This window comes from Aspergillus lucknowensis (assembly GCF_044049455.1).
Source record: "Aspergillus lucknowensis strain CBS 449.75 chromosome Unknown BJX67scaffold_31, whole genome shotgun sequence".
Classification (NCBI taxonomy): domain Eukaryota; kingdom Fungi; phylum Ascomycota; class Eurotiomycetes; order Eurotiales; family Aspergillaceae; genus Aspergillus; species Aspergillus lucknowensis.
This window is the reverse complement of record NW_027263575.1, coordinates 262,488-286,243: the sequence shown is the minus strand read 5'-3', so window position 1 is coordinate 286,243 and position 23,756 is coordinate 262,488. Positions and strand designations below refer to the sequence as shown.

Genomic DNA, 23,756 nt, shown 5'->3' with positions numbered 1-23,756 from the left:
CGCCACCGGTAATACCGCGTTCAATACAAGCGCCCACCGTGTCCAACCACCGCACCGCCACCCTTGTTTCGGGATCGGCCGAGAATTGACATTTTGAAACAATCCAGCTGCGTGGTGATCCAATGAATGTCTGGATTCATGGATGAAATTGATTCGAAATCTCGCTGCCTGGACCTGGGAGGTTGATTTCGGTGACGGCGTTGTCTGAAGCCGATGTGTTTCTCAAAGAATTTGGGAAACTGTCTTCTGGCGCCGGAATCCTCAGTGTCTCAAGAACAAACAGCTCGCAACCGTGAGGAACCTGAGCGGCCGCTCGTTCCTTGGAGGTGGCTGTCAAATCCGACGCCAACGGGAGAACGTCAGCGTCCCTCGTTCAAACATGGACACCAACAATTCCAACCAGCCTTTGGGAAGGTTGTGGCTGACGCGCACTTTTCCTCTCTTATTTCAAGTTCCGCTGTTCGCAATTCGGCTTTTTGAAAGATACCGTAAGAAATCTAGCAGTTGATGACGGGACAAGACCAGTGAGGTCTGGCCAGTGGACGTGTGGACTTTGACGAGAGGTGGCGTATGGAAGACTGCCACGGTCGTGCTTCAACGGATCTCACGATCTCCATGTTTTTGGACTCTTGACGGATAAATAATTCGACGCATGCTTGTGGGCATTTACAAACTATTGAGAACTGTGCAGTTTCGCCCTAGGCCATCAAGATCACTTCCATCTCTCTGAGGTACATCAAACTGAAATGAAAGTTCTCCTCCGTCCTGAGACTTCAGAGTGCAGGGGCACACACATAGAGGCTTGGCAAAAATCAGGATCATGGAGTTGTGGACCGAGATCTCAGGAGAAGAAAAGCCAAGGACACCTGAGCCAAAGCTGGCCAATCTGATGGATTTCTCTTGTTCCTGCGCACTTGGCCAACACTTGCAGCTTGCCAATCTGGCAGGCCTTTGAAGCTCTGTGAACATGATTCTGAGCGCCGATCAAACGGAGCCAGAAGACGGCCACTTCATCGATCAAAAACTAAAAGTTGGGCCACAGTGGGGTCTTTTAATTTTATTCATCCCATTTGATCGTCGGAGATGAGATCATGGATTCGGTTGTTGGCCACCGCGTTTGTTGGTGTTGTGCCAATTTCTTTCTCAGAATTTCAGATTTTGCAGACTCGAACCTGGGGTGAGATTTACCATCTTGTACAAAGCAGAGTGGCTCTACAATCACAAAGGAAGGGGACCAGCAAATAATTGGCGAACTGGAGGTGCCTTGCGGTGCCTGAAAATTCTATCAATCGATCGGACGCCCGACCGACCGGCCGGTTGGTCTTGTCCTCAACTGAGGAAACATTCTCTCTCTCAGCATGGCTTGGGTTCATCCTTTGTGAGGAAGCAGTCACGTCTTAATCGGAAGTATTTCCCTCCCGTCGAGCCTGGCAAGATGCTCGATAGTGGTTCCTTGCGCACCTCAGTTACTCCCTGACTGAAAACGGGCGACTGGAAGGTTTGTCGTTCGGATTGAATTACCATTGCAGGATGGCTGAGGTGGATGGTGGTTAGAACTCGGGAGCATGGCCTTGGTATGCAGTATGGACACTGGACCCCGGAGCTGTTCTTTCTATGAATTCTCGCCCACACTTGCGTAGCGACGCATGCATCAATCTGTCACTGGAGGGTACGATGGTATGGGGAAGTGGCTCGAGATGAATGCTGTTGGATGGCAAGACAGGAATTGTGAGGAATGAGGAAGCACCCCTGCATTCCACAGCAGAGCAGTCGCGGGGCAAGGGTAGTAAGAAAATCCTGGTAAAACGGTTACACACTATCAACGGCGAGTCGCGCTGCATTCAGCCAATTGGCCAAAGAACAATGTGGCGGGTCTGGTTCAGGGGCCGCTCTGGCGATTCCATGGATTCTCGACTCTTGCGCTTTGAGATATTTATTTGTTGGTAAACCAGCCAGGCTTGTCCGTGGGCTTTGATTGATGTACATCAGAGAGCTTGAGAGCCTCCACAGAGCCAGAATCTGCTTTTCCAGACCATGGGCCTGTGAATCATCAGGTCAAGAAGGGAGAACACAGCACCATGACTTCCATGAAGAACCAAGGAGTCCGACGAAGTCCTCATCTCACCACATCGAAGACAGTGACGGATGTCTTCGGAAATTGAATACGTCGCAAGATCAGAATGCTTGGACGATGAAGATCAACCAGGCAGGACAAGTGGACGGTCAGTTTACACTGGCGGAGGATAAATACCAGAATTTTTGCATGTCAATAATGGCTCATTGAGGTTTCTCTTTCAGTCCAGATATCATTACGTGGAACCTCCGTCTTCGGTTCAAGGTTCCAAGGTTGGGTGGGTTCATTGACGTTGTTTCGGTGGTTCCAGGAGTCCTGAGTGGTACGGGCTCTGTATGGGAGCCACCGCTGGCTCCGGCGTCTCACCAACACTACAGGGTATATTTGCGTATCAGGACGGTAATTTAGCAGATCAAACTGGAAACTTTAAGCCCAAAATAGTCACAGCCCCCTCTCAGTGGCCAGCCAGCCAGTCTCGTCTGGCTTTCCCTGTCGATTCCCTTTTCATGCTGCTGACCATCCAACTCAGGCCTCTCCTCCCTCCCTTGGTCCTTGACTTGGGTCCCATTCTTTCTTTTTGCGGCCTCGCTTTTCCTTCTTCCCCGTGTTTTTTGAGTCCCAGTCCACTCTTTTATTGTTTGCCTTCGAAAATTCTGTGCTTCCACACCTACGGACCTAGCACTCTTCTCCTTCCTTCCGTCTGTCTTTCGTTCTAGGAAAGGAAGAGGAAGTGACTCGGCGGACTGCGGTGCTCCTTCCTGCCTTCGCAAACGGGGTTCCTCTCGTTACCATTCCTATTTCCTCCATTCGTTTGACAACCTTAGAGCACCGCTCAACTGCACCTTATCCAGCCCGAGGCAGCAAAGGGATCTTTTTCGATTGAACTTGATTCGTATATAGGTTCGCGGACAGGTCCGGAGCCTCCAAGCGACAATCGTCAAGTTTGAGGATATTCCACGACGCGCCTGGTGCATTGTCTCTTCGACTCCCTCTCCCAATACGTCTGAATTATCGCTCATCCATGCTATAATCCATCGAGATTAGTAAGATTAATCTTTAATGGGCCGTTGCTTTTGTGAGTTTTCGCCTTGTCGCCAGAAATATCGGATGTTTGAATCCTGATTGTGGGAGGGGCTAATGTTCCTCCAAGAGAAGCTCAGTAATTGTCGCTAGTCAGAATGTCGGGCTATCCACAAGGCTACCAAGGCCACTACGATGATGGCTATGACCATCAAGGTCACGACGCTTACTATCAAGATGACCATAACCAGGGTTATTATGACAATCATGACTATGGCGATGGCTACTATGATCGAGGGTAATAATCCCGTTGGATCGTGGTCTGAGAGACGAAAATGACTAATATTTCAATAGCTATAACTATTCAGATAACCACGGGTACCAGGATGGTGGCTACTACGATGCCGGCCACCACGATGACTACTATGGCGACACATACTACGACCAAGGCCAGGGTTATGGCAGAGGAAGGCGTGCTCGTGATTCTGAGGAAGAATCCGAGACCTTTAGTGACTTCACGATGAGATCTGAGACCGCTCGTGCTGCCGACATGGATTACTACGGACGCGGAGACGACCGGTACAACAGCTACACTGATAGCCAGTACGGCCGCGGTTACGGTTACCGACCCCCTTCTTCACAGGTATCATACGGCGGTAACCGCTCGTCTGGGGCCTCAACTCCTGTGTACGGAATGGATTACGGCAATGCCCTACCTGCTGGCCAGCGATCCCGAGAGCCCTTCCCCGCCTGGGCATCCGACGGCCAGGTCCCAGTTTCCAAAGAAGAGATCGAAGACATCTTCATTGACCTAGTGAATAAATTCGGTTTTCAACGGGACAGCATGCGGAACATGTACGACCATCTGATGACACAGCTGGACTCTCGTGCTTCCCGTATGACTCCAAACCAGGCCCTTCTCTCCCTACATGCGGACTATATCGGGGGTGATAATGCAAACTATCGCCGCTGGTATTTCGCTGCCCATCTGGATCTCGACGATGCCGTTGGATTTGCGAATATGAAACTGGGTAAAGCCGACCGGAAGACAAGAAAGGCACGCAAGGCTGCCAAGAAGAAGGCGGAGCAAAACCCCGAAGATGTGGAGGGGACATTGACAGCGCTAGAAGGCGACAACAGTTTGGAAGCTGCCGAGTATAGATGGAAGACACGCATGAACCGGATATCTCAACATGAGAGGGTGCGCCAACTCGCTCTCTACCTGCTGTGTTGGGGTGAGGCAAATCAGGTTCGGTTTTTGCCAGAGTGTCTCTGCTTCATCTTCAAGTGCGCAGACGACTACTACAACTCACCAGAGTGCCAGAACCGCGTGGAACCTGTCGAGGAATTTACCTACCTTAACGAGATTATCACCCCTCTCTACCAGTATTGCCGCGATCAAGGCTACGAGATTCTGGATGGAAAGTATGTTCGCCGCGAACGTGACCATAACCAGATTATTGGTTATGATGATATGAACCAACTGTTCTGGTATCCAGAAGGCATTGAGCGCATTGTGTTGGAGGATAAAACTCGACTCGTCGACCTCCCCCCCGCCGAGAGGTGGACCAAACTGAAGGAGGTGAACTGGAAAAAGGTCTTCTTCAAGACCTACAAGGAGACTCGCTCATGGTTCCATCTCATCACAAACTTCAACCGCATTTGGGTCATCCACTTGGGTGCTTTCTGGTTCTTCACGGCGTACAATGCTCCCACCCTTTACACCCAAGGCTATCAGCAGCAGCTAAACAACGAACCACCAGGCTCCAGATACTGGTCTGCCGTCGGCTTTGGTGGCGCCGTTGTTTCATTCATCCAGATCCTGGCAACCCTCGCAGAATGGTTGTATGTTCCCCGTCGTTGGGCAGGCGCTCAGCATCTTACGAAACGTTTGCTGTTCCTCCTCCTGGTTTTCGTCATCAATCTGGCCCCTGGCGTCTTTGTATTCGCGTTTGCCAATAAAGTCGATAACAAGATTGGCCTCGCCGTTGGTATTGTCCATTTTTTCATCGCCCTCGCCACCTTTTTCTTCTTCGCGGTCATGCCTCTTGGCGGCCTGTTTGGTAGCTATTTGAAGAAGCACGGCCGCCAGTACGTTGCCAGCCAGACTTTTACTGCCAGCTACCCAAGGCTGAAGGGAAACGACATGTGGATGTCTTACGGTCTCTGGGTCTGTGTCTTTGGTGCGAAGTTGGCCGAATCGTACTTCTTCTTGACCCTGTCCATCAAAGATCCAATCCGGTACCTTTCGCCATATAAAATCCATCAATGCGCTGGTGTTACTTATGTTCCAGATGTACTGTGTCGCCATCAACCTCAGATCCTCCTCGGGCTCATGTTCTTCATGGACTTGACTCTGTTCTTCCTCGACAGTTACTTGTGGTATATTATCTGCAACACCATCTTCTCAGTTGCCCGGTCATTCTACCTGGGTGTTTCTATCTGGTCGCCCTGGAGAAACATTTTCTCTCGCCTGCCGAAGCGTATTTACTCCAAAGTCCTTGCCACCACGGACATGGAAATCAAATACAAGCCAAAGGTTTTGATCTCTCAGGTTTGGAACGCTATTATCATCTCGATGTACAGAGAGCATCTCCTCGCCATCGATCACGTCCAGAAACTTCTCTACCATCAAGTTCCCTCCGAACAAGAAGGCAAGCGAACTCTGCGCGCTCCTACATTCTTCGTTTCGCAGGAAGACCAGTCCTTCAAGACGGAATTCTTCCCACGCGGCAGCGAAGCCGAACGCCGTATCTCATTCTTCGCCCAGTCACTATCGACCCCAATGCCTGAGCCTCTCCCAGTCGATAACATGCCAACGTTCACTGTCCTGATCCCTCACTACAGCGAGAAGATTCTTCTCTCTCTCCGCGAGATTATTCGCGAGGACGAGCCCTACTCCCGTGTGACTCTTCTGGAGTACTTGAAGCAGCTTCATCCCCATGAGTGGGATTGCTTTGTTAAAGACACAAAGATTCTGGCGGACGAAACCTCTCAGTTCAACGGAGAGCCCGAAAAGAACGAAAAGGACGCTGCGAAGAGCAAGATTGATGACCTGCCTTTCTACTGTATCGGATTCAAGTCGGCTGCTCCTGAGTACACGCTCCGCACTCGTATCTGGTCCTCTCTGCGCTCTCAGACTCTTTATAGAACTGTCTCTGGCTTCATGAACTATAGCAGGGCCATCAAGCTGCTTTACCGTGTTGAAAACCCTGAAGTCGTACAAATGTTCGGTGGAAATTCTGAGAAGCTGGAACGTGAACTCGAGAGAATGGCCCGCCGCAAGTTCAAGATCTGTGTTTCGATGCAGCGTTATGCGAAGTTTACCAAGGAAGAACGGGAAAACACCGAGTTCCTGCTCCGAGCCTATCCGGATCTTCAGATTGCGTACCTTGATGAAGAACCCCCAGCGAATGAGGGTGAAGAGCCACGCCTCTACTCGGCTTTGATCGATGGTCACTGCGAGCTACTCGAGAATGGTATGCGGAAGCCCAAGTTTAGGGTTCAGCTCTCTGGTAACCCGATTCTCGGAGACGGGAAGTCTGATAATCAAAACCATTCGATCATCTTCTACCGTGGCGAGTATATCCAGGTAATCGATGCCAACCAGGATAACTACCTTGAAGAGTGTTTGAAGATTCGTAGCGTTCTCGCCGAGTTTGAGGAGTTGACGACTGACAATGTTTCACCCTACACCCCTGGCATCCCCACTTCGGAGGAGGCTCCCGTTGCTATCCTTGGTGCTCGTGAATACATTTTCTCCGAGAACATTGGTGTCCTTGGTGATGTTGCAGCTGGTAAGGAACAGACATTTGGTACACTATTCGCTCGGACTCTGGCTCAAATCGGCGGAAAATTACATTATGGTCACCCTGATTTTCTGAATGGTGTCTTTATGACAACCAGGGGCGGGATATCCAAAGCCCAGAAGGGTCTCCATCTCAACGAGGATATCTACGCCGGTATGAACGCTATGATTCGCGGTGGTCGCATCAAGCATTGTGAGTACTTCCAATGTGGTAAAGGTCGTGATCTTGGATTTGGCTCTATTTTAAACTTCACCACCAAGGTCGGTACTGGTATGGGTGAGCAAATGCTGTCAAGAGAGTACTATTATCTTGGTACTCAATTGCCTCTCGACCGGTTCCTATCCTTCTACTATGCTCACCCTGGCTTCCACGTCAACAACATGTTCATCATGTTGTCTGTACAGATGTTCATGATTGTTTTGATCAACTTGGGAGCCTTGAAGCATGAGACGATAACCTGCTATTACAACTCTGACCTGCCCATCACCGATCCGCTCCGGCCAACGTTTTGTGCCCCTCTTACTCCGATCGTCAACTGGGTCAACCGATGTGTGATTTCGATCTTCATTGTTTTCTTCATCTCGTTTGTTCCGTTGGCTGTCCAAGAATTGACGGAGAGAGGAGTGTGGCGCATGGCCACACGCCTGGCCAAGCACTTCGGTTCTTTCTCCTTCATGTTCGAGGTATTCACCTGCCAGATCTACGCTAATGCCGTCCATCAAAATCTTTCTTTCGGCGGAGCTCGCTATATTGGTACGGGCCGTGGCTTCGCAACCGCTCGTATCCCGTTCGGCGTTTTGTACTCTCGCTTTGCGGGGCCGTCAATCTATGCTGGTGCACGTTTGCTGCTCATGCTGCTTTTCTCGACCTCCACCGTCTGGACTGCCGCTCTCATCTGGTTTTGGGTTTCGCTCCTCGCCCTCTGCATCTCGCCTTTCCTCTTCAACCCTCATCAATTTGCATGGAGCGACTTTTTTATTGACTACCGCGATTATATTCGCTGGCTTTCACGTGGTAACTCCCGCTCCCACGCGTCCTCATGGATTGGATTCTGCCGTTTGTCCCGGACTCGCATCACTGGTTACAAGCGGAAGCTTCTGGGCGTGCCCTCGGAGAAAGGATCGGGCGATGTCCCTAGGGCTCGCATCACCAACATTTTCTTTAGTGAAATTGTCGCTCCCTTGGTTTTGGTTGCGGTGACTCTTGTTCCGTATCTTTTCATTAACTCTCGGACCGGAGTCGAGGGCGCCCAACCTTACAACGCCATCGTGCGCATTGCAATTGTCGCATTCGGACCCATCGGTATCAATGCTGGTGTTGCTGGTGCATTCTTTGGCATGGCGTGCTGTATGGGGCCTTTGTTAAGCATGTGCTGCAAGAAGTTTGGCGCTGTGCTAGCAGCTATCGCTCACGCTATTGCCGTTATTGTCTTGCTTGCCATTTTTGAGGTCATGTTTTTCCTCGAGGGTTGGTCTTGGCCCCGGTGCCTGATGGGCATGATTGCTATGGCATCTATTCAACGTTTCGTCTACAAGCTTATCATTTCCCTTGCTCTTACGCGAGAGTTTAAGCATGACCAGTCAAATGTTGCCTGGTGGACAGGAAAATGGTACAGTATGGGGTGGCATTCCCTGTCTCAACCGGGTCGCGAGTTTCTCTGCAAGATCACGGAACTGGGCTACTTCGCAGCAGACTTTGTCATTGGCCATGTTATCTTGTTTGTTATGCTGCCCGCGCTCTGCGTTCCATACATCGACAAGTTCCATTCGGTCATCCTCTTCTGGCTGCGGCCAAGGTAAGATTTCCGACTCCGCCCGTTAGTGTTAGTTTTTTCTTCCTTTGATATCTGACTCGAGTCTAGCCGGCAAATCCGTCCCCCAATCTATTCGCTCAAACAGTCCAAGCTTCGCAAGAGAAGGGTGATTCGTTTCGCCATCCTGTACTTTGCTATGCTTGTTCTGTTCCTCGCCCTTCTTGTTGGGCCGCTCGTTGCTAGGAACCAAATCGATACAAAGTCGCTTCCTTCTATCCCGATGGAACTCCTACAGCCCCTTGACAAGAACAACAACGACACTATCAACAGTTACACTGGATCCGGTATTCCGAAGGGCTGGAAGCCTGTTGCGTCGCCAGGCTCGTACTAGGTGTTGCCTTGTTCCTTTCGAACTGCGTTCTGCTACATTATCTTGATATGGAACATGGAAATGAGATGTACAAAGTATCCGGCGCCTTTGAAGTTACTGCTAAGCCCCGTTGATTGTGCTGTTCTCCTCCTACATCCTCTCGTTGGCCATCCCTTTGAGAGCATTAATGGATCCAATATCTATTTGCTTGTTCTGTAGTCGCGAGGTGTCTTGTTGTTTTATTTATTATGTGAAACCATTAGACTAGCAAATTTCCATCAACTGCTTCTCGTTGTTCAATTGTATGCTTGTAGCCCCAATGTGAATCCCGAGTAGTGATGATGAGCGAAGCAGGAGATTGGTGAGGTCACGTGCTGAATCCTGTCGGAAATCGAAACAGGCGTCCAGCTCTGGTGGTTAAACGGGTGAGAACCAAAAACCCCAAAGCCATTCTCCGTCCACCCCTTTCCATTCCTTCAACGCTGGACCGATGTTATAATCTTCCCTTTTCTGTGGGGCTTACTGTTATCATCTCTGGCCTCGTCTCGGCGCTCCGTGCGCTTGTGCCTGATCTCCTTGACACCATGGATGTCCACGAGACCCAGCGCCTCCTTTCTGAGTACCTCCATGAGCTCGCCAATCTGTTCCATCGTGTCCCGGGCTCGGCCATATTCTTGCGCTATGTGAAGTCGAGTTACCAGAATGACCCAATTCGCTCCGCTGTCGAGTTGTTCCTGTTCCTGTTCGCCGTCCGCTATCTGCTCGCCCCGAAATATTCCACCAAGCCCGGCGTCGTCCAGCTCTCCGAGGATGAAATCGATGACTTGGTGGACGAGTGGACACCGGAGCCGCTTGTGGGGAAAATGACCCCTTTAGAGGATATGGAGGTTGAGAAACGAACGGTCATCGTTGGGTAATACCTCGGAGCCATACTCTAGCATTTTTCTGACGGTACTGACTTAAGAAAAATTACAGACCAGTCGGGCCCAAATCAAAGTTGTCAAACGGCCGGACTGTGATGAATCTCGGTTCCTACAACTTCTACAACTTCAACACGAACGAGTCTATCAAAGAGAAGGCAATTCAGACACTCCGCAACTATGGCGTCGGGCCCTGTGGTCCCCGGGGCTTCTATGGCACCCAGGATGTCCACATGAAGACCGAAGCGGATGTCGCTTCCTTCCTTGGTACCGCTTCGTGTATCATCTACTCCCAGGCGTTTTCAACTATCTCCAGCGTAATCCCGGCATTCTCCAAACGAGGCGATATCATTGTTGCGGACAAGGGCGTCAACTTCGCTATTCGGAAAGGTATCCAAATTTCTCGGAGTATCGTCCGATGGTATGAGCACAATGATTTGGATGATTTGGAAAGAGTTCTGGCAAAAGTTACCAAAGAACAGGCCAGGAAGCCGCTTACTCGAAGATTCATTATCACTGAAGGTCTGTTTGAGTCATACGGTGATGTGTCTGACCTGCCTCGGATTGTCAGTGCCCTCTCCCCGACCATTTCCTCTGCATACCGCGATGCTAACTGGGTACAAAGATTGAGCTGAAGCTGAAATACAAATTTCGATTGATCCTCGACGAGTCCTGGTCGTTTGGAGTGCTTGGAAGAACGGGCCGTGGTATTACCGAACACCAGAATGTGGATGCGGCTGAAGTTGACATGATTGTGGGTTCGCTGGCCGGCCCGCTGGTTGCTGGTGGTGGGTTCTGTGCAGGCTCAGAGGAGATTGTTCACCATCAGCGTATCTCGGCCGCTGCATATACGTTTTCCGCAGCACTGCCTGCTCTTTTGTCCACGACTGCAAGCACGACGATCAATGCCCTACAGAATAGCCCCGAGACAATTTCACAGCTACGGGACCTCACTAAAGTTATGTGGTCGCAGCTTGATCCTCGCAGCGACTGGGTATACTGTACAAGTGCGCCCGAGAATCCAGTCATGGTTCTTGTGCTTAAGCCTGAAGTGGTTGCAGCAAAGAGGCTCTCTCCCCAGGATCAACAATTTGTTCTCCAGGATGTAGTGGACGAGGTACGGATTCCCAACCCCCCGAAGTTGCGCTGTTGACTGAGGAGTACTGATCGCTTCCCTCGATGTAGTGTCTGGCGAACGGCGTCCTGATCACTCGCCGTAAATACCTCGATGATAACTTTGAGCCGAAGCAAATGGTCCCTCCCGCTTTGAAAGTGTGTCTCACGATCGGGTTAACGAAAAAGGAGATTGAGAAATCAGGAACTATCATCCGCCACGCGATCACGAAAGTCCTGAGTAAGAGGAGGTAGAAGTTGTAGGGGTACCTCTTCCTCTGCTTCCCTCGCAACGACGTGATCATGACACATTTAACGCGACTATGATTTTTGCCGTCTCAGCCGACTTTCCTCCGTCTGTCTCCCTGACGATATTTAAGTCTGCCTCCATTCCTGTACAGAATCAATTTTGTGCGGATGCGCTGGCACTGACGAGTCTTCATTCAGGTACAACGGCTTCCTATGGACGTGCGCAACATGTTGTCTCCTTTTTTCTGGCCAGCGGACTCGGGCCTACCTAATCACCTACCTATTAATAGCTTTTCGTTTCCTCGCCCTTGTTGAGGGTCGTTATCACCTGTCTGACATGGTTGCATTATTAGAACTTATATTAATAAATGGAAATGGATTGGTTTCGTCTCTGGTTCATCAACTGTTGGAGCTGTGAGTCTGCGCGGTATTGTGCCATGTCGTCTCTCAATAACCTGCTGAACGGCTAGTGGTAGTCTGTCCTCGACATACTATATGGAGGTCTTGAAATTGGCAACGTTCAAGACTTTTATGGCTCGAAGTCGGGACGAAGCCAAAGCACAGAATCTAGTTTCGCTGCCTCCTAAGAATGTGACCAAATTTCACCGAAAAGGCAAAGCTACGTTTCGAGGTTGGGTCTCATATGCAATCTGAACTGGTAAAGTTCGTTTCTTTATTCACATACCAAGGGTGCAAGAAAGCAGTCTACCAGGACTCTAGCTATTGAAACGCGCCATAGAAGCCCGAAGTGCCGAGAAGAAAATATCATCCCCATTAAGACAACCCTCATCACCTGCCAACAATCTAAGTGTTTTCGTGACCTGCACAGAGATAACGATGGTTTGTCAACCGGCAAAGTCGGATAGCTTATGCCAAGGGGTGTGCTGAGCGCTTTGTTCGACATTGGACGAAAGAAGGAGGCTCCCCAGGTGGGAGAAACAAAAACAGCGTCAATGTCTCTCGATTCCCCAGAACTTCTCCGCCCCAAACGTCCACCGATTATCCTGCTTCCATAGATCGTCAAAGGCACTGAAAAGGACGAGATCTCCGTGGTTGTGGGAGAAGGCACGGCGGAGGCTGTCGATGGCTTTTCTTTGGTTTTCTGGGGAAGGCACGGCCCGGCCATTAGCTTGTCCGTCGTGCGGCCAGCCGGACTCAGTGATTACCGTGCGCTTTCCGCCGGAGATTGAGGAGAGCCGGCGGGATATATCGCGGACGTAGTAGCCAGCATTCTCTGCCGCTTGTGTAGCGTCGAAGAAGGCGTGGCAGTTAGCGGCACAGTAATCCGAGACCTGGCAGAGTTCCGGGTTTTCAAGGACTTTGGAAAATGTATCAATTGTGACTACAGGACCGTGGTAACCTGCTGTACGGAGGTAGGCGCGAGCATCACCAACAGCATTTGTGACATCGCCGACAGCGTTTTGGCCGCGGTTGAGAAGTTCGTTACCAATTGAGATGGTGTGAAGGATGGAGAGGTCCGGAGCCGCAGCGTCAATGATGGTCTTGAGACTTGCATGCAGGTCTCGAAGATCATAGACGCCTGCAAAAACCTTCATGTTGTGGGGTCGGGCTGCGTTGACAACTTTGCGGGCTTGATCGCAGTCTACGCCGTAGATACGGACGAAGGCGTAGTGGGTTAGTTTGGCTATGTCGTTGTTTACCTGGACTTGCGTCTTGCAGGAGTTATCGTCATTGTAGGGTGAGTAGGATATCCCGAAAAAGTGAGTATTCTGGAAGGGATGTGGGTGATCCTCTTTGTAGTGTTTGGTGTTGACGTCGACATCTGTTGCAAGAGAGGGGACAAGGCCATGCGGTGCATCAAGATCCGGGACTGCTAGAATAGGAGGAAGGCTGGTATGTTCCTACACCTCAGATGAGACTGGCATTGTCGCTGAAGGGCTTGCTTCTGATACTCACATCGTGAGCGATTGCGATTGGGCGATAAGTTTCAGTCGACAGGGCCCGTCCGTTCTCGTCTACCCAAACGGTCACTTCCGTCACTGCTTCAGGTCCAGCAATGATATCTCCTTCTTCGTTGGGACGAGGGGTATCTTCTTGCAGATCAGTGATCGTTCTCCTCAACACTCATGGTGCTTGGCGCGAGAGACATACCAAATGGATAAGCTGCAGGTAAAAAGGCGAGCAGAAATGCAATCAGAAGAGCGGCAATGTACTTCATGGCGTGCTGAAGGCAACGAATCACCGCCACCCTCAAGTTCGAGATCTGTTACCAATTTGACACGTCTAGATATAGAAGAGTACAAGTAACCACAGCTCGAGGGGTGTTTATGGGGGGACACGGGAAGAAGAGGAGTCCATCACAGATGAAATTTGACAAGTTCCTTTATGGGAAACAGAAACACCGGACCATTCACTTCATTGGAATTGTGTGGTGAGAGAGGATTGAACGAGGGCTGGGACCGCTGGGCTGGGAGCTCAGAGGGCCCCAGCTCAGCCAGATGTGAAGAATGCACTTCATGAATCTCGATCTGGTAAGAATGTTGGCCATGTCTCATCCTGGAAATTGTGCTTTCACGAATCCACGCTGCGAGGAATGAAGAATAAGACATGACGCCCCTTCATTTCTGGTCGGAACAGAGTAGGCATCAAGGCACGGATTCCGGGCATCTCTGGGTAGATAAATCCAAAGAATTGATGCAGAATTGTGAGCCATAGAAGATCGAACTCAGGCTTCTTTCGTCAGTGTAATTGGCGTGTCTCATTCCCTCTTCGAAGCCCCAAGTCCAAGGAAAACTGGCGAGTCAACTCTTGGTCACTTTTCGCGATCCTGAACCTGGCACGAACTGTGAGTATCGGTGGCTATGTTCCTACCAGGTATGGCTCATACCTGACTTTGCGTGTTACCCGGAGTCCGGGCAGATTTGTTGTTGAGGTTGATCTCAATATGTTCAATGACCCGGTATGTGCAAATTTCATATCACAATCCATAACCCAGCACAATCAGTATGCAACTGCAAGCCACCGATAATTCAACGAGCAGAAAAAAGAGATTGGGCAGGAATCAACCCCCAAACAGCCCCCAATCCACAATTTCTAGCTTTTCCGCCAACCCGTCAATAATCTCACTTGCCAGCTCTTCCTCGTTCGACAGCCCCCTCGGGTCCCCCTTTTCGTCAAACTCCTTATGCGGCACGTTGAAGAAAACCAAAACATCTGTCTCCTGCTCCTCCAGCCTAACAAGCAAGTAATGCACACTCACGCTCGACCCCAATGAGCCGTCCGCACTCGAGCCCGCTGCCGCACCTCCGATAGACGCTGGAACCCCAGAGCGCGTTCTTTCAGACGAGCTTATCACGCAGATACCCTTGTATGCCTTGGTGCTAGGCAATTTCGCCAAGGAGATAGAGTGAGGTGGAGTCACGATGCGCAGTACATCACCATCCCCATCGCGGATATCGTGTAGATGGTACAGCGCCGCCGCCTTACCGACGGTTTCTGGGCTGGACTCCGGGTTGGGACCTAGGATTTCAAGGTGGGGGGTAGATTGGAGAGAAGAGAGGGCTGTTTCTTTCGAGACGCGCTCGTTGATTTCAAAGATGAGATGAGAGAGAGTTGTTGGGGAAAGGAAGAGTTCTTGGTGGTCGGGGACTTGTCGAAGGTCACTAGCTCATGAATATTACTGTCAGTGAACATTTCTCTCTTGGAACGATAGGTTGTGGAAGGGACCTGATCTGGCGGAACGGTTGATGGCGGGGTAGCAGCGCAACAAACCTTGCGTCCAGCCAGCCTCTGGGGATCACGGCTTTGATTGCACCTCCGTAGAGGTCCTTGGATGTAGGTGTGGGCATGATGGAAAAAAAAAAAAGGAACAGAGGCACTTGAAGCTAGGAGAGCTGGGAGCAAACAGAGTTGAAGCTTTAGAAGCGCTGCTCGACGGAGTGAGCTGGGTGGATCTCAGTGGATCACGTCACTCGAGGCTTTGAAGGCAAACCGTACCAGGCTCCCGTGTGCTACAGAGGCTAGATATGCATGATGCACAAGCGTTAGAGTAAATACGACCGAGAACTTTCAACGGTGTCCATTTCTGGTACTAGAATTGAAATATCCTCTATCCTTTACAATGTCCAAAAGTTCCTCGACGTAGTCATCCAGAGCAATCATCTGGAACTGACTCCCCCACCGCGCACGAAACTCTTTCCTGCGATAGGAATAGCTCGTCACCTGAGAGAAGCTAACCAATTCAACCCTCCAGCCGCGCTGAAGAGCTCGATCCACCATCTTCATGAAGCCACCGGAGAACTCTGCCTCTGCAGCATCTCCGGTGGCGAGTACCATCGTAGTCGGCTCGTCTGCATCCACCAGGCTTTCCAGGATCTTCAGGTGTAGAACTTCGTCCACACCCTGCTCGACCCAACGCTGTTCGGATGTATCGTTCGTTTCAGAACTATTACCATCATCTTGTAACGTTGCCCTGGGATTTCGGCGGAATTTTAACTGACGAGGCGTGAGTTGTTTGACTTTCTGAACCCGGTCGAGGATGTTCGTTTCGTATCCGAGGTTCTCGCTTTCATTTATAGCCGCGTAACGATCTGAGCCAACAAGAACTCTTTTTGCGGCTGGCCGGCCCCGCTCTAGTATCATAGAGAAATTCTGAAATGCAAGCGGAAGACGACGTATTCTGGTGCTAACGGGTATGTTTCGCGAGATTTTCATCGTATCGTGGAACCCTACCATAATCTACAAACAGGTTAACTTTAGCAAGAGAATGATGCTCCAAGAGCAATCCACGTACGTTGGACATATCAATGAATACGTGAATTGGTTGGGATAAGATATCCCCTGGCTTTGGTTTTTTAGATCGCCCGGCATGACTTAGAAGTTCAGCATAGTCCGGAAAATTCATCACAAGCTTGGTTAAAAGTCCGACTTGTTGAGCAGTTGCTGTCTTATATGCACGCGGCTGGACACGGATCGAGCTTGGTAGACGCTTGGCGGCATCAGGAAAGAGCCCATCCGACTCATCGAAAGAGGACGGGGGTGTTTCAAAGAGCCCTGTTGTAACCTCTTTAACACCGACCTGCGGTGGGATCATTGGTAAGGTACTCTGCGGTCTTGAAAGCGGCTGGTCGAAAATGCTGACACTGCCATCTGACTTCCCCGCTGCATTGCTTTCAGGCGAAACGGGTCCATGTTTGACCCTATCCCGGTGGCCATGCCGATAAACAGGCAAACTTGGGCTGATTTCAGCTTTGTTACACAGGGGAGGGTTCCCAGTGTTGGGGGCGATGCCTGCAACAGGTATTGGCTCCGGAGCCGTGACCGCTGATACGGCTCTCTCGACGACGGAATCCGATATACAAGGCCGGTTGAGGATTACAATTGGTTCTCTTGGAGGGTGAAGCTGCTTTGACGACTCTGGCAGCTCGTGCTGCGGCTCGTCGCGCGCTGGAGACAAGCTTGTTGTGCTCAACAAGCTGGTGGTACTCAGAACCTCCCACAAAGAGCCGAAATCCCCGTTCGGCGAGTTAACGGACTTCTCTGGTCCATATTCCGTGATTCTGGATGATGACTGTGGAGGGACCAGATCTTCTGGAGACGATTTCAGAGTTGATCGTTCACCATTCTGGGATGTTGGTGATCGCAGAAGGTTGATCACTGGAGTGAAATCCCAGTTCGAAGTCGATGTAGGCGATGGTGACATTGACAAGTGTCTGGGTATTTCAGACCTCGTTGGACGTTCAAGCGTCAGAGCAGATACTTAGAGTGGCGGTTGGGAAAAACCAATCATACGAAAACTAGAGAGCAGGTAAATGGCTGGAGGCAAGATAAAATGTTGTGTAAATGAAGCAGATCAACATGGTGATGGTCATGAGACCTCAAACAAAAGTAGCAATTGTCTCTGATCAATTTGATGACTCGAAGGAGAAGACTTTAAGATGACTCTGCTTTGTTTGGCATGGAGGTTGAGGTGCCCAGGTGGAGGTAGTGGCGGTGTGAATTCTGCCCATACAGACCGCTAGCTTCGGTTCCTCGCCCTCCCGATGCTCAAGGGATTGCCGGAATAATGAATATTCCGAATTCGATGTGACAAGAACCGTGGCCCAAACTTGACGCTAGACCACTTTCGGGAAGAAGCTTGTCATCACGACGTCATCCCCGAATCAAGCAAGAAGTTGCATCCAAACGCGAAGCCACAACGATGCAGCGGGGATTTCCATCGAGGATTGGTGGTCCATGACGGCTGACCCAGGCTATCGCCGTGTCTGGACCCCGCGGTACTGATGCCTATTTGCTGGACCTGATGACGTGCTTTGGCCAACTCGAGAGTGTGCAAAGATCTTCACCAAGGGTAACATCATGAAGAACCTACCATGGTGTGCCTTCTACATTTGGTAATATAACGTCATATTCAGACATTTCATAGGCACCGGGAGAGGCCCTGAAAGCTATATAAGCCTCTCCCACGACCTGGACAATTGGTCTTCATCACAGCGTCAATCGCAGATACTCAGAGCCAATATCAACTCGACAATCACCAAATCCAAACACCAACCTAACTCCATAATGTCTGACACCGGTCGCAAGGATTTCTCTACTAGTAAGCCTACAAGAAGTTCCTTCTCAGCCTTAGTGTTGCCGGGATCGCGATACTAACAACCCAATGCAGAAGCCAAGGAGGAGCTCGCTCCTGACTCCACCAAGTCCACCCAGGACAAGATCAAGGAAAGCTTCACCGATGCCACCGACCGCATTTCCCGCGGCCTGCAGCCCGACGACCAGAAGAGCACTATCCAGCAGGCTTTCGACAAGAGCCAGCGCAGCCACGACAACAATGTTCACGGGGGTGCCACCGAGACTATGTAAGAGACTTTGGCTCGGTTTTCTTTCATTATCATCGTGCTAACAACCTTATTTAGCACCGACAAGGTCAAGAAAGCTGTCGGCCTTGGTGACCAGTAGGCCATCGTTGCCAGTCTTATAATTTGAAGACGCGAACTGCTATGCTTTCTTAGTTTTTGATTGCTGAATGTGTTATGATGAGTTGACAATACCATACCTTCTGGGAGTCTCTTTGCCTGTACAATAACCCAATCTCATTCACTGAAGCAATGAATTGTTTAAACCTTGTTGTTGTAGTAGGTCGTATCAGCGTTCCACCAAATCTTCGAACATGGAATCGCGCTGTAGAGTAAGCTGTTCCAACTCCGCTTCGAGCTCTCTATATTTAGCACGAGCACTGTTTATTTCCTTCGGAAGGTCATGAAACATCGTAATCCTGGTTTCAAGGGACTTGATTGAGTCCATCATCAATCTGAGCTCCTCCTCTTCGGACACGACATCGTCAAGGGTGAGCTCTGTATTCCGTGTTCGCGAAAAGGCTGCAGTCCTCTCGCGATATTCGTTGACCTTCGCACCGAGAAGTTTCGTACTCCTTGTCCACTCCGCCGTAAGTGCGGGAAGGTTGGCGGGCGTAGCAAAGACCGAATTTGAGTTAAGCTCGTCGAGTTGTGCGCGTAGAGCAACCAGTTCCGATTTCAAATAGCTGCGTAAGCCCTCAATCTGCCTCATCTGTTCTTGTATTTCAAACTCCTCCTTTGTCAATTCAATGATCGACTGGCTCACATCTCTTGTTCGAGTACCTAACGCGCCCAAGACGGTGGCTGTCTCTGCCAGATCCTCGAGGTCTCGCGCTCCATTGTCGTCAAGATAGTGCTCTACCTCGTCGAGAAGCTCTACCTTCTGTTTCTCCTCTGCCATTTCTCGAGCTTTGAATCCTTCAATCGTTTGTTCGCGGGTATAATGCAGCAACGCCGCCTCCTCGTCTGCTGCGTCATTGGCTGCAGCTAGCGCAAGGAGAGTCCGGAGAGTATCTTCATTCCTCTCAAACTTAGGAACCGGATTTGGCGCATACTGGCGACTCAACCAGGAGTTCACATACGCCCAGTCTTTGGCCTGGATGGCTGCTTGGCGCGCCTTTGCTGGAGAGGCAAGCGGGTTGTCCATCACCAGGGTCCGTTCGGGGTTGCCAGGTCCAACTCGGCTGTGAGCAACTCGTGGAACCTTACTTGCTTGCTCGCTGGAAAGACTGTTGAACAAAGGGTGCGATTAAGGTGCAGCATATTTCAGGTTACGGGAGAAAAGGGAGCTATTGTTGACGAACAAGGAGTTCCTGATTGTTAGTCTGCCTTCTTGGCCTTCTCGCCTCAGGCAGTCAAATGCCGCACCTGCCAGCTTTCCCCGGACCACATTGAGGGGAAAGATTTCGATTTTCCTTGCTGCACCCCTGGACCAATTTGAAGTGAATTATAGTTATTTATGAGTCGGCTCTTTACGCTTCAACGCCGCTTGCTATCCGCCATGTCTGCGTCTTTCGGGCCCACTTCATCGCCCTTTACTCGGGCCGTAGTGAACTCGATGAGGAGGATGTAAGCTTTGCCTGCTTGTGGGTTGGAGAGTTCTGCACAAGCTCTTTGCATATTACGCCAATGTCGCAATTGCTGATTGACAAAGCTATCCAGAGAGCCTAGCTGATAAAAGCTTTGATAATACCGGCTGTAAGTGATCAATGCTTTCTTAGGCTACGCAACTAAGCAGCCATACAGTACTCCTCGAAGCACCCTTGAACCATGCACGGAGGCAAAGGAATTCGGTGCTCTTGACAATTGACCTAACGAAGGCCGTCGCCGATGAGGCCATCGCTCGCAAACATTCTGTCGTGGTAGCATACCGTACGCAAACCCCCGTACCAACTGACCAACTTGAAAGATCGAAACAACGTCTCACAGCAATCTCCAACAGACCCGATCATCTTCCGCGGCCTCAAATCTCTCACATTCAACGACACGCAACAACAATCTCTTCTCCGGCTTGCTCAAGAAGGTATAAGCGTCTACTCTCCTCATACTGCCGTCGATGCAACCCCGGGCGGGATGGGTGACTGGCTCTGCGACATCGTCACAGGGGCAATCACATCTTCCTCCTCCAATCCCGAAGTAATCCCCTCATCGTCCAAGTTATACTCTGCCCCTACATATCCGCAGCCCGGGCCGGTATCTTTCTCCTCCGCATCGGCAATCCCTCACATAAAAAGCACACTCCACCCTTCCCCTCCACCGATCCCGGCGGGCTTGGAGGATGCAGGGATGGGCCGACTAGTCACTTTCAACGACCCGCAGCCCCTCACAACCATAATCGATAATATTGCGCGGGGCGTAGGCTCCCCTGGTGGGATCCCCGTCGCAATCCCGCAATCTGCCACCGTAAATACAATTATGATTCGCACAGTCGGCGTATGTCCCGGCTCTGGATCAAGTATTCTACTCAAAGGCGTCTCCCAAATCCCGGATCTCCTATTCACGGGGGAAATGAGTCACCATGAGACATTATTTGCGGTTGAGAATGGGTCTGTGGTGATTGCACTTGCACATTCGAATACCGAACGTGGGTATCTCAGGGCTGTTATGAAGGAGAAGTTGGAGGAAGCTTTGAAGCAGGAATGGGAAAGTTCGAGGAAAGAAGGTCTAAAGGCGGGTGCTGCGGAGATGAAGGAAGCCTATGAAGATGCAGAATGTGCTGTCCATATTAGCGAGAAGGATCGGGATCCGTTTGGGATCATGATTCGGAGGATGTAGGTTTTGCTTCATCTTATATCATGCTAATATGAACGTGAAACTTCTTCTCGCCCCATGGGACAAAATTTCTGGCCTGAGCCTCGAAACATCATGGGCTGAGCTTCGCAACCAGGCAATAAGAATAGAAGGATGCCTGCTAGCTCAGGAGCACACGAATCTCCCCGGTTGTACGGGGAAATAGCCTTCTCAAGCTCGGGCCCTCTCCTTCCTCCTTACTACTCTCCTCGCTTTCATCTTCATTTGCACCCGTTCCTTTTCCAATACCCCTAGCTTCATCGGCCCCGATAATCATCCCCTCTACAAACTCGAAATCCCGACAGAACGCCTCAACCGCTTCCTCCGTAACACTTTTGACAAACATCGCGCTCTGCATGCGCTTCAGATTATCCGTGGCATCCATCAGCGCAGATGGGAGAAAATCGTCGAGCTGCTGGCTGATTGCGATAAGAGCCTCCGGTTGAAACTCTGGGAGAGCCGCAATATTTGCTATGTCCTTTTCTCCACCTGATGTGGGCATTTGAGAAAATGGTTGAAGGGCTCTGAGAAGAACTTGGAGGCCAGAGTTGTCAAGGAGGTAGCGGTGCTGGATTTGGAGGAGCTCAGTTCGGAGGGCTGAGAGGGACGCTGAAAGAGGGGGCAAATGGGTTGCATTGGCGAATGGATAGGGTGTAAGGGTTGAGCGTGTGGTAATATGGATGTTTGTTAGGTAGATGGCACGGGAAGTGGGATTGGGTATTTCGTCTGCACAGGACTTTGCTAAGTCAAAAAAAGGATCGAGGGCTGCGAGGAGGACGGGAGTGAATTTATTTTCTTTGCCGTCGGACGTGCCGCTGACATCGTCCGTTCCAAAGGACGCGTCATGAGTTTTCATGAGAGCAGTTAGGACTTCTAGTGCATCAATAAGGAACTGTGGCGCGGATAGATCTTCTGAAGGCGCCAGAGCAGCATGGTCTGTTGAGATAGTGTTGACTTCTTCGCGCATGATTGTTTGGAAGTGGTTCAGTGTGAACCGCTCAAGTGTTTGGAGCAATTCAGACAGATTGGAGCCGAGCCCCAGCAGCTTGGAAAACGTGACATGGTAAAAGGAGAGGAGATTGACGACCTTGTAGCAAGTGACGGGTTCATCATTGCCTTGAATGACGAGTTCGACGCGCTGGTGTAGAGAACGACAAACTCCGATAAGGTCGCGGTTCACAAGATCACTGAGGGCTTTCTGGCCATCAAAGGTAACTTCCTCATCTTCGTCAAGGCGTGACCATGGCTCAGCGCTGAGGCCAGTCTGGATCCCCTTTGCAAGCTCAGCTCCGTCAGCAACAAAAAGAGCTTCTAGAGCTTCGCGTTCCGACACTGTGGTAGAGTGAACCCAAGCGAGCATGTCTCCGATATATCTCAGAGGGTCATGGGCAGAGAATTCAATAGGCTTCACAGCGTTATCACTCCCAGAGACTGCATTGGTCAGGGCATAATGGAAGGCATCCGACAAGACGTAGTCTCTCGCCTCTGCGAAGAAATCCAGGCAACTATGAAACAAGCTTGGTCGTTCAGCCAGCACCCGCAAACCACGTCGAATAGTGCTGCTGATGCGGGGGTCTTCGAGATTTAGGGATTTGAACTCTTTCTGAACCCACCGGTAGAGCTTTTGATAAGCAGAGTTCAAGCTTCTCGAACCTTTTCCATCATAGGTTAACGAGTTGATTGGAACGCGGGTATTATGACGGCTTCAGCCGTGTAACCCTTGAAAAGCAAGAAAGAGATAGGGCTTACTTTTTTCCATAAGTTCTAGGCCAAGTCTCTCGTTCTCCGCGCCCAAGAGGGCCTCACAGTCGCGGTGTATCTGCTTCACACGGGCGAGGACGTTAAAGAATCTGTCATTGATGGGCTCCTCGACGGAGGTAAGAATCAAGAGGTCGTCATCTGATACAATAAAATGCTTCGTAAAGGCGTCTAGCAGGTGTTGTTTTGTTTCAGATTCCTGTTTCTGCCTCATCAACGCGGAAGCTTCCTCCAGCACCGGAGTGGTATCTTGCTTGGCCAGCACGATATATTTCCGCATCTCGTTGCATGTTTCCTTCAGGTTCGATATGACGGACCCGATCCGTTCCAATTGCTGTCACTTCGTTGGTGTCTGCGCCTCTTCAGGAAAGAGACTCGGAGAGAAATGCCTTACCTCCGCGACCCGGCCGAAGTCTCTCACAATCTCCGCATTGCAATCTACCACCTCCTTCTGCACATCTAAACGCAATTGCCTTCGAACCTCCGCGGTGTTATGTACTCCTCTAAGACTGAGAGTTTCGAGCGCATCGCGGATGTCCGAATCGGCGTAAGAGACAGAAAGTACACTTGTCAAGCGATTTGACAAGGCATTGGATCGTTGTTGAACAGGGGGAGAGAGCGGAGACAAAGCGGGGGAGGGTGTCCGAGGGGATAAACTGGAAGTAGCTCCAGAAGGAGGGAAATAGCTGCCGGTAGCCATGGAGGATAACATTCGAATACGACTCGAGCCTCCGAAAAGACTCTCCCGTTGCCGTCTGAATGCCCCACAGACCGCCTGGTATCCTTTCCATATCTAACCGCTTTCTGCCGGCGGAAAATGAACTTCCCCTCCCCACTCTGTGTGCCTTTGCTCTGAACGCAAGCCACAAAGAAACCAATGGCTTGATTTTCTTGAGGATGATCCAACCCCTCCAGCTACTTGCTGAACATACCATACAGTAACCTAATTGCTACCTAGGTGCCATAATCGCTTTCTGACCTGGTGATCCTTTGGAGATATTTATCGAGCCAATCAGCAGTGTTAGCGAGTCCTCCTCGCTGGTTGAGCAGGTTCTCAAAAGTAGGGCTGACTCTTTGATGCT

At 50.5% G+C, this 23,756-nt stretch overlaps 9 protein-coding genes across 9 annotated transcripts; 4 read left to right on the top strand and 5 right to left on the bottom strand.

Annotated features, from left to right (window-relative positions):
* Window positions 1-3,252: 3,252 nt before the first annotated feature.
* Window positions 3,253-9,047, top strand: BJX67DRAFT_382798 (1,3-beta-glucan synthase component-domain-containing protein; the record flags this gene model as incomplete). The annotated part of the gene is made up of 3 exons (XM_071033308.1): window positions 3,253-3,392; window positions 3,449-8,698; window positions 8,765-9,047. The coding sequence occupies 3 exons, from the start codon at window positions 3,253-3,255 to the stop codon at window positions 9,045-9,047; spliced, it is 5,673 nt and encodes a 1,890-aa protein (XP_070884554.1).
* A 407-nt stretch (window positions 9,048-9,454) lies between these two features.
* On the top strand, window positions 9,455-11,702 carry lcbA (serine C-palmitoyltransferase subunit lcbA). The gene is made up of 4 exons (XM_071029566.1): window positions 9,455-9,939; window positions 10,002-10,512; window positions 10,572-11,063; window positions 11,132-11,702. The coding sequence occupies exons 1-4, from the start codon at window positions 9,611-9,613 to the stop codon at window positions 11,312-11,314; spliced, it is 1,515 nt and encodes a 504-aa protein (XP_070884553.1). The 5' UTR covers window positions 9,455-9,610; the 3' UTR covers window positions 11,315-11,702.
* A 408-nt stretch (window positions 11,703-12,110) lies between these two features.
* Window positions 12,111-13,653, bottom strand: scw4 (putative cell wall glucanase (Scw4)). The gene is made up of 3 exons (XM_071025171.1): window positions 13,421-13,653; window positions 13,226-13,359; window positions 12,111-13,170 (listed from the first exon to the last, which is right to left on the bottom strand). The coding sequence occupies exons 1-3, from the start codon at window positions 13,485-13,487 to the stop codon at window positions 12,259-12,261; spliced, it is 1,113 nt and encodes a 370-aa protein (XP_070884552.1). The 5' UTR covers window positions 13,488-13,653; the 3' UTR covers window positions 12,111-12,258.
* A 530-nt stretch (window positions 13,654-14,183) lies between these two features.
* mog1 (Ran GTPase-binding protein MOG1) lies at window positions 14,184-15,381 on the bottom strand. Its single transcript, XM_071025170.1, has 2 exons — window positions 15,041-15,381; window positions 14,184-14,931 (listed from the first exon to the last, which is right to left on the bottom strand). The coding sequence occupies exons 1-2, from the start codon at window positions 15,115-15,117 to the stop codon at window positions 14,331-14,333; spliced, it is 678 nt and encodes a 225-aa protein (XP_070884551.1). The 5' UTR covers window positions 15,118-15,381; the 3' UTR covers window positions 14,184-14,330.
* Window positions 15,333-17,286, bottom strand: BJX67DRAFT_358402 (NYN domain-containing protein). The gene is made up of 2 exons (XM_071029565.1): window positions 16,062-17,286; window positions 15,333-16,006 (listed from the first exon to the last, which is right to left on the bottom strand). Exons 1-2 carry the CDS (start codon window positions 16,968-16,970, stop codon window positions 15,338-15,340), a joined length of 1,578 nt encoding a protein of 525 aa, XP_070884550.1. The 5' UTR covers window positions 16,971-17,286; the 3' UTR covers window positions 15,333-15,337.
* Window positions 17,287-17,395: 109 nt separating this feature from the next.
* On the top strand, window positions 17,396-18,384 carry BJX67DRAFT_358400 (heat shock 9/12 family protein). The gene is made up of 3 exons (XM_071029564.1): window positions 17,396-17,867; window positions 17,937-18,129; window positions 18,187-18,384. Exons 1-3 carry the CDS (start codon window positions 17,834-17,836, stop codon window positions 18,227-18,229), a joined length of 270 nt encoding a protein of 89 aa, XP_070884549.1. The 5' UTR covers window positions 17,396-17,833; the 3' UTR covers window positions 18,230-18,384.
* On the bottom strand, window positions 18,385-19,404 carry BJX67DRAFT_358398 (uncharacterized protein). Its single transcript, XM_071029563.1, has one exon. It carries the CDS (start codon window positions 19,271-19,273, stop codon window positions 18,416-18,418), a length of 858 nt encoding a protein of 285 aa, XP_070884548.1. The 5' UTR covers window positions 19,274-19,404; the 3' UTR covers window positions 18,385-18,415.
* A 223-nt stretch (window positions 19,405-19,627) lies between these two features.
* Window positions 19,628-20,901, top strand: BJX67DRAFT_373191 (Nif3-like dinuclear metal center hexameric protein; the record flags this gene model as incomplete). The annotated part of the gene is made up of 4 exons (XM_071031360.1): window positions 19,628-19,695; window positions 19,781-19,824; window positions 19,873-19,998; window positions 20,069-20,901. The coding sequence occupies 4 exons, from the start codon at window positions 19,628-19,630 to the stop codon at window positions 20,899-20,901; spliced, it is 1,071 nt and encodes a 356-aa protein (XP_070884547.1).
* A 68-nt stretch (window positions 20,902-20,969) lies between these two features.
* On the bottom strand, window positions 20,970-23,420 carry cog6 (Golgi transport complex subunit COG6). Its single transcript, XM_071025169.1, has 3 exons — window positions 23,069-23,420; window positions 22,666-23,008; window positions 20,970-22,569 (listed from the first exon to the last, which is right to left on the bottom strand). The coding sequence occupies exons 1-3, from the start codon at window positions 23,384-23,386 to the stop codon at window positions 21,038-21,040; spliced, it is 2,193 nt and encodes a 730-aa protein (XP_070884546.1). The 5' UTR covers window positions 23,387-23,420; the 3' UTR covers window positions 20,970-21,037.
* Between the last annotated feature and the right edge of the window lie 336 nt (window positions 23,421-23,756).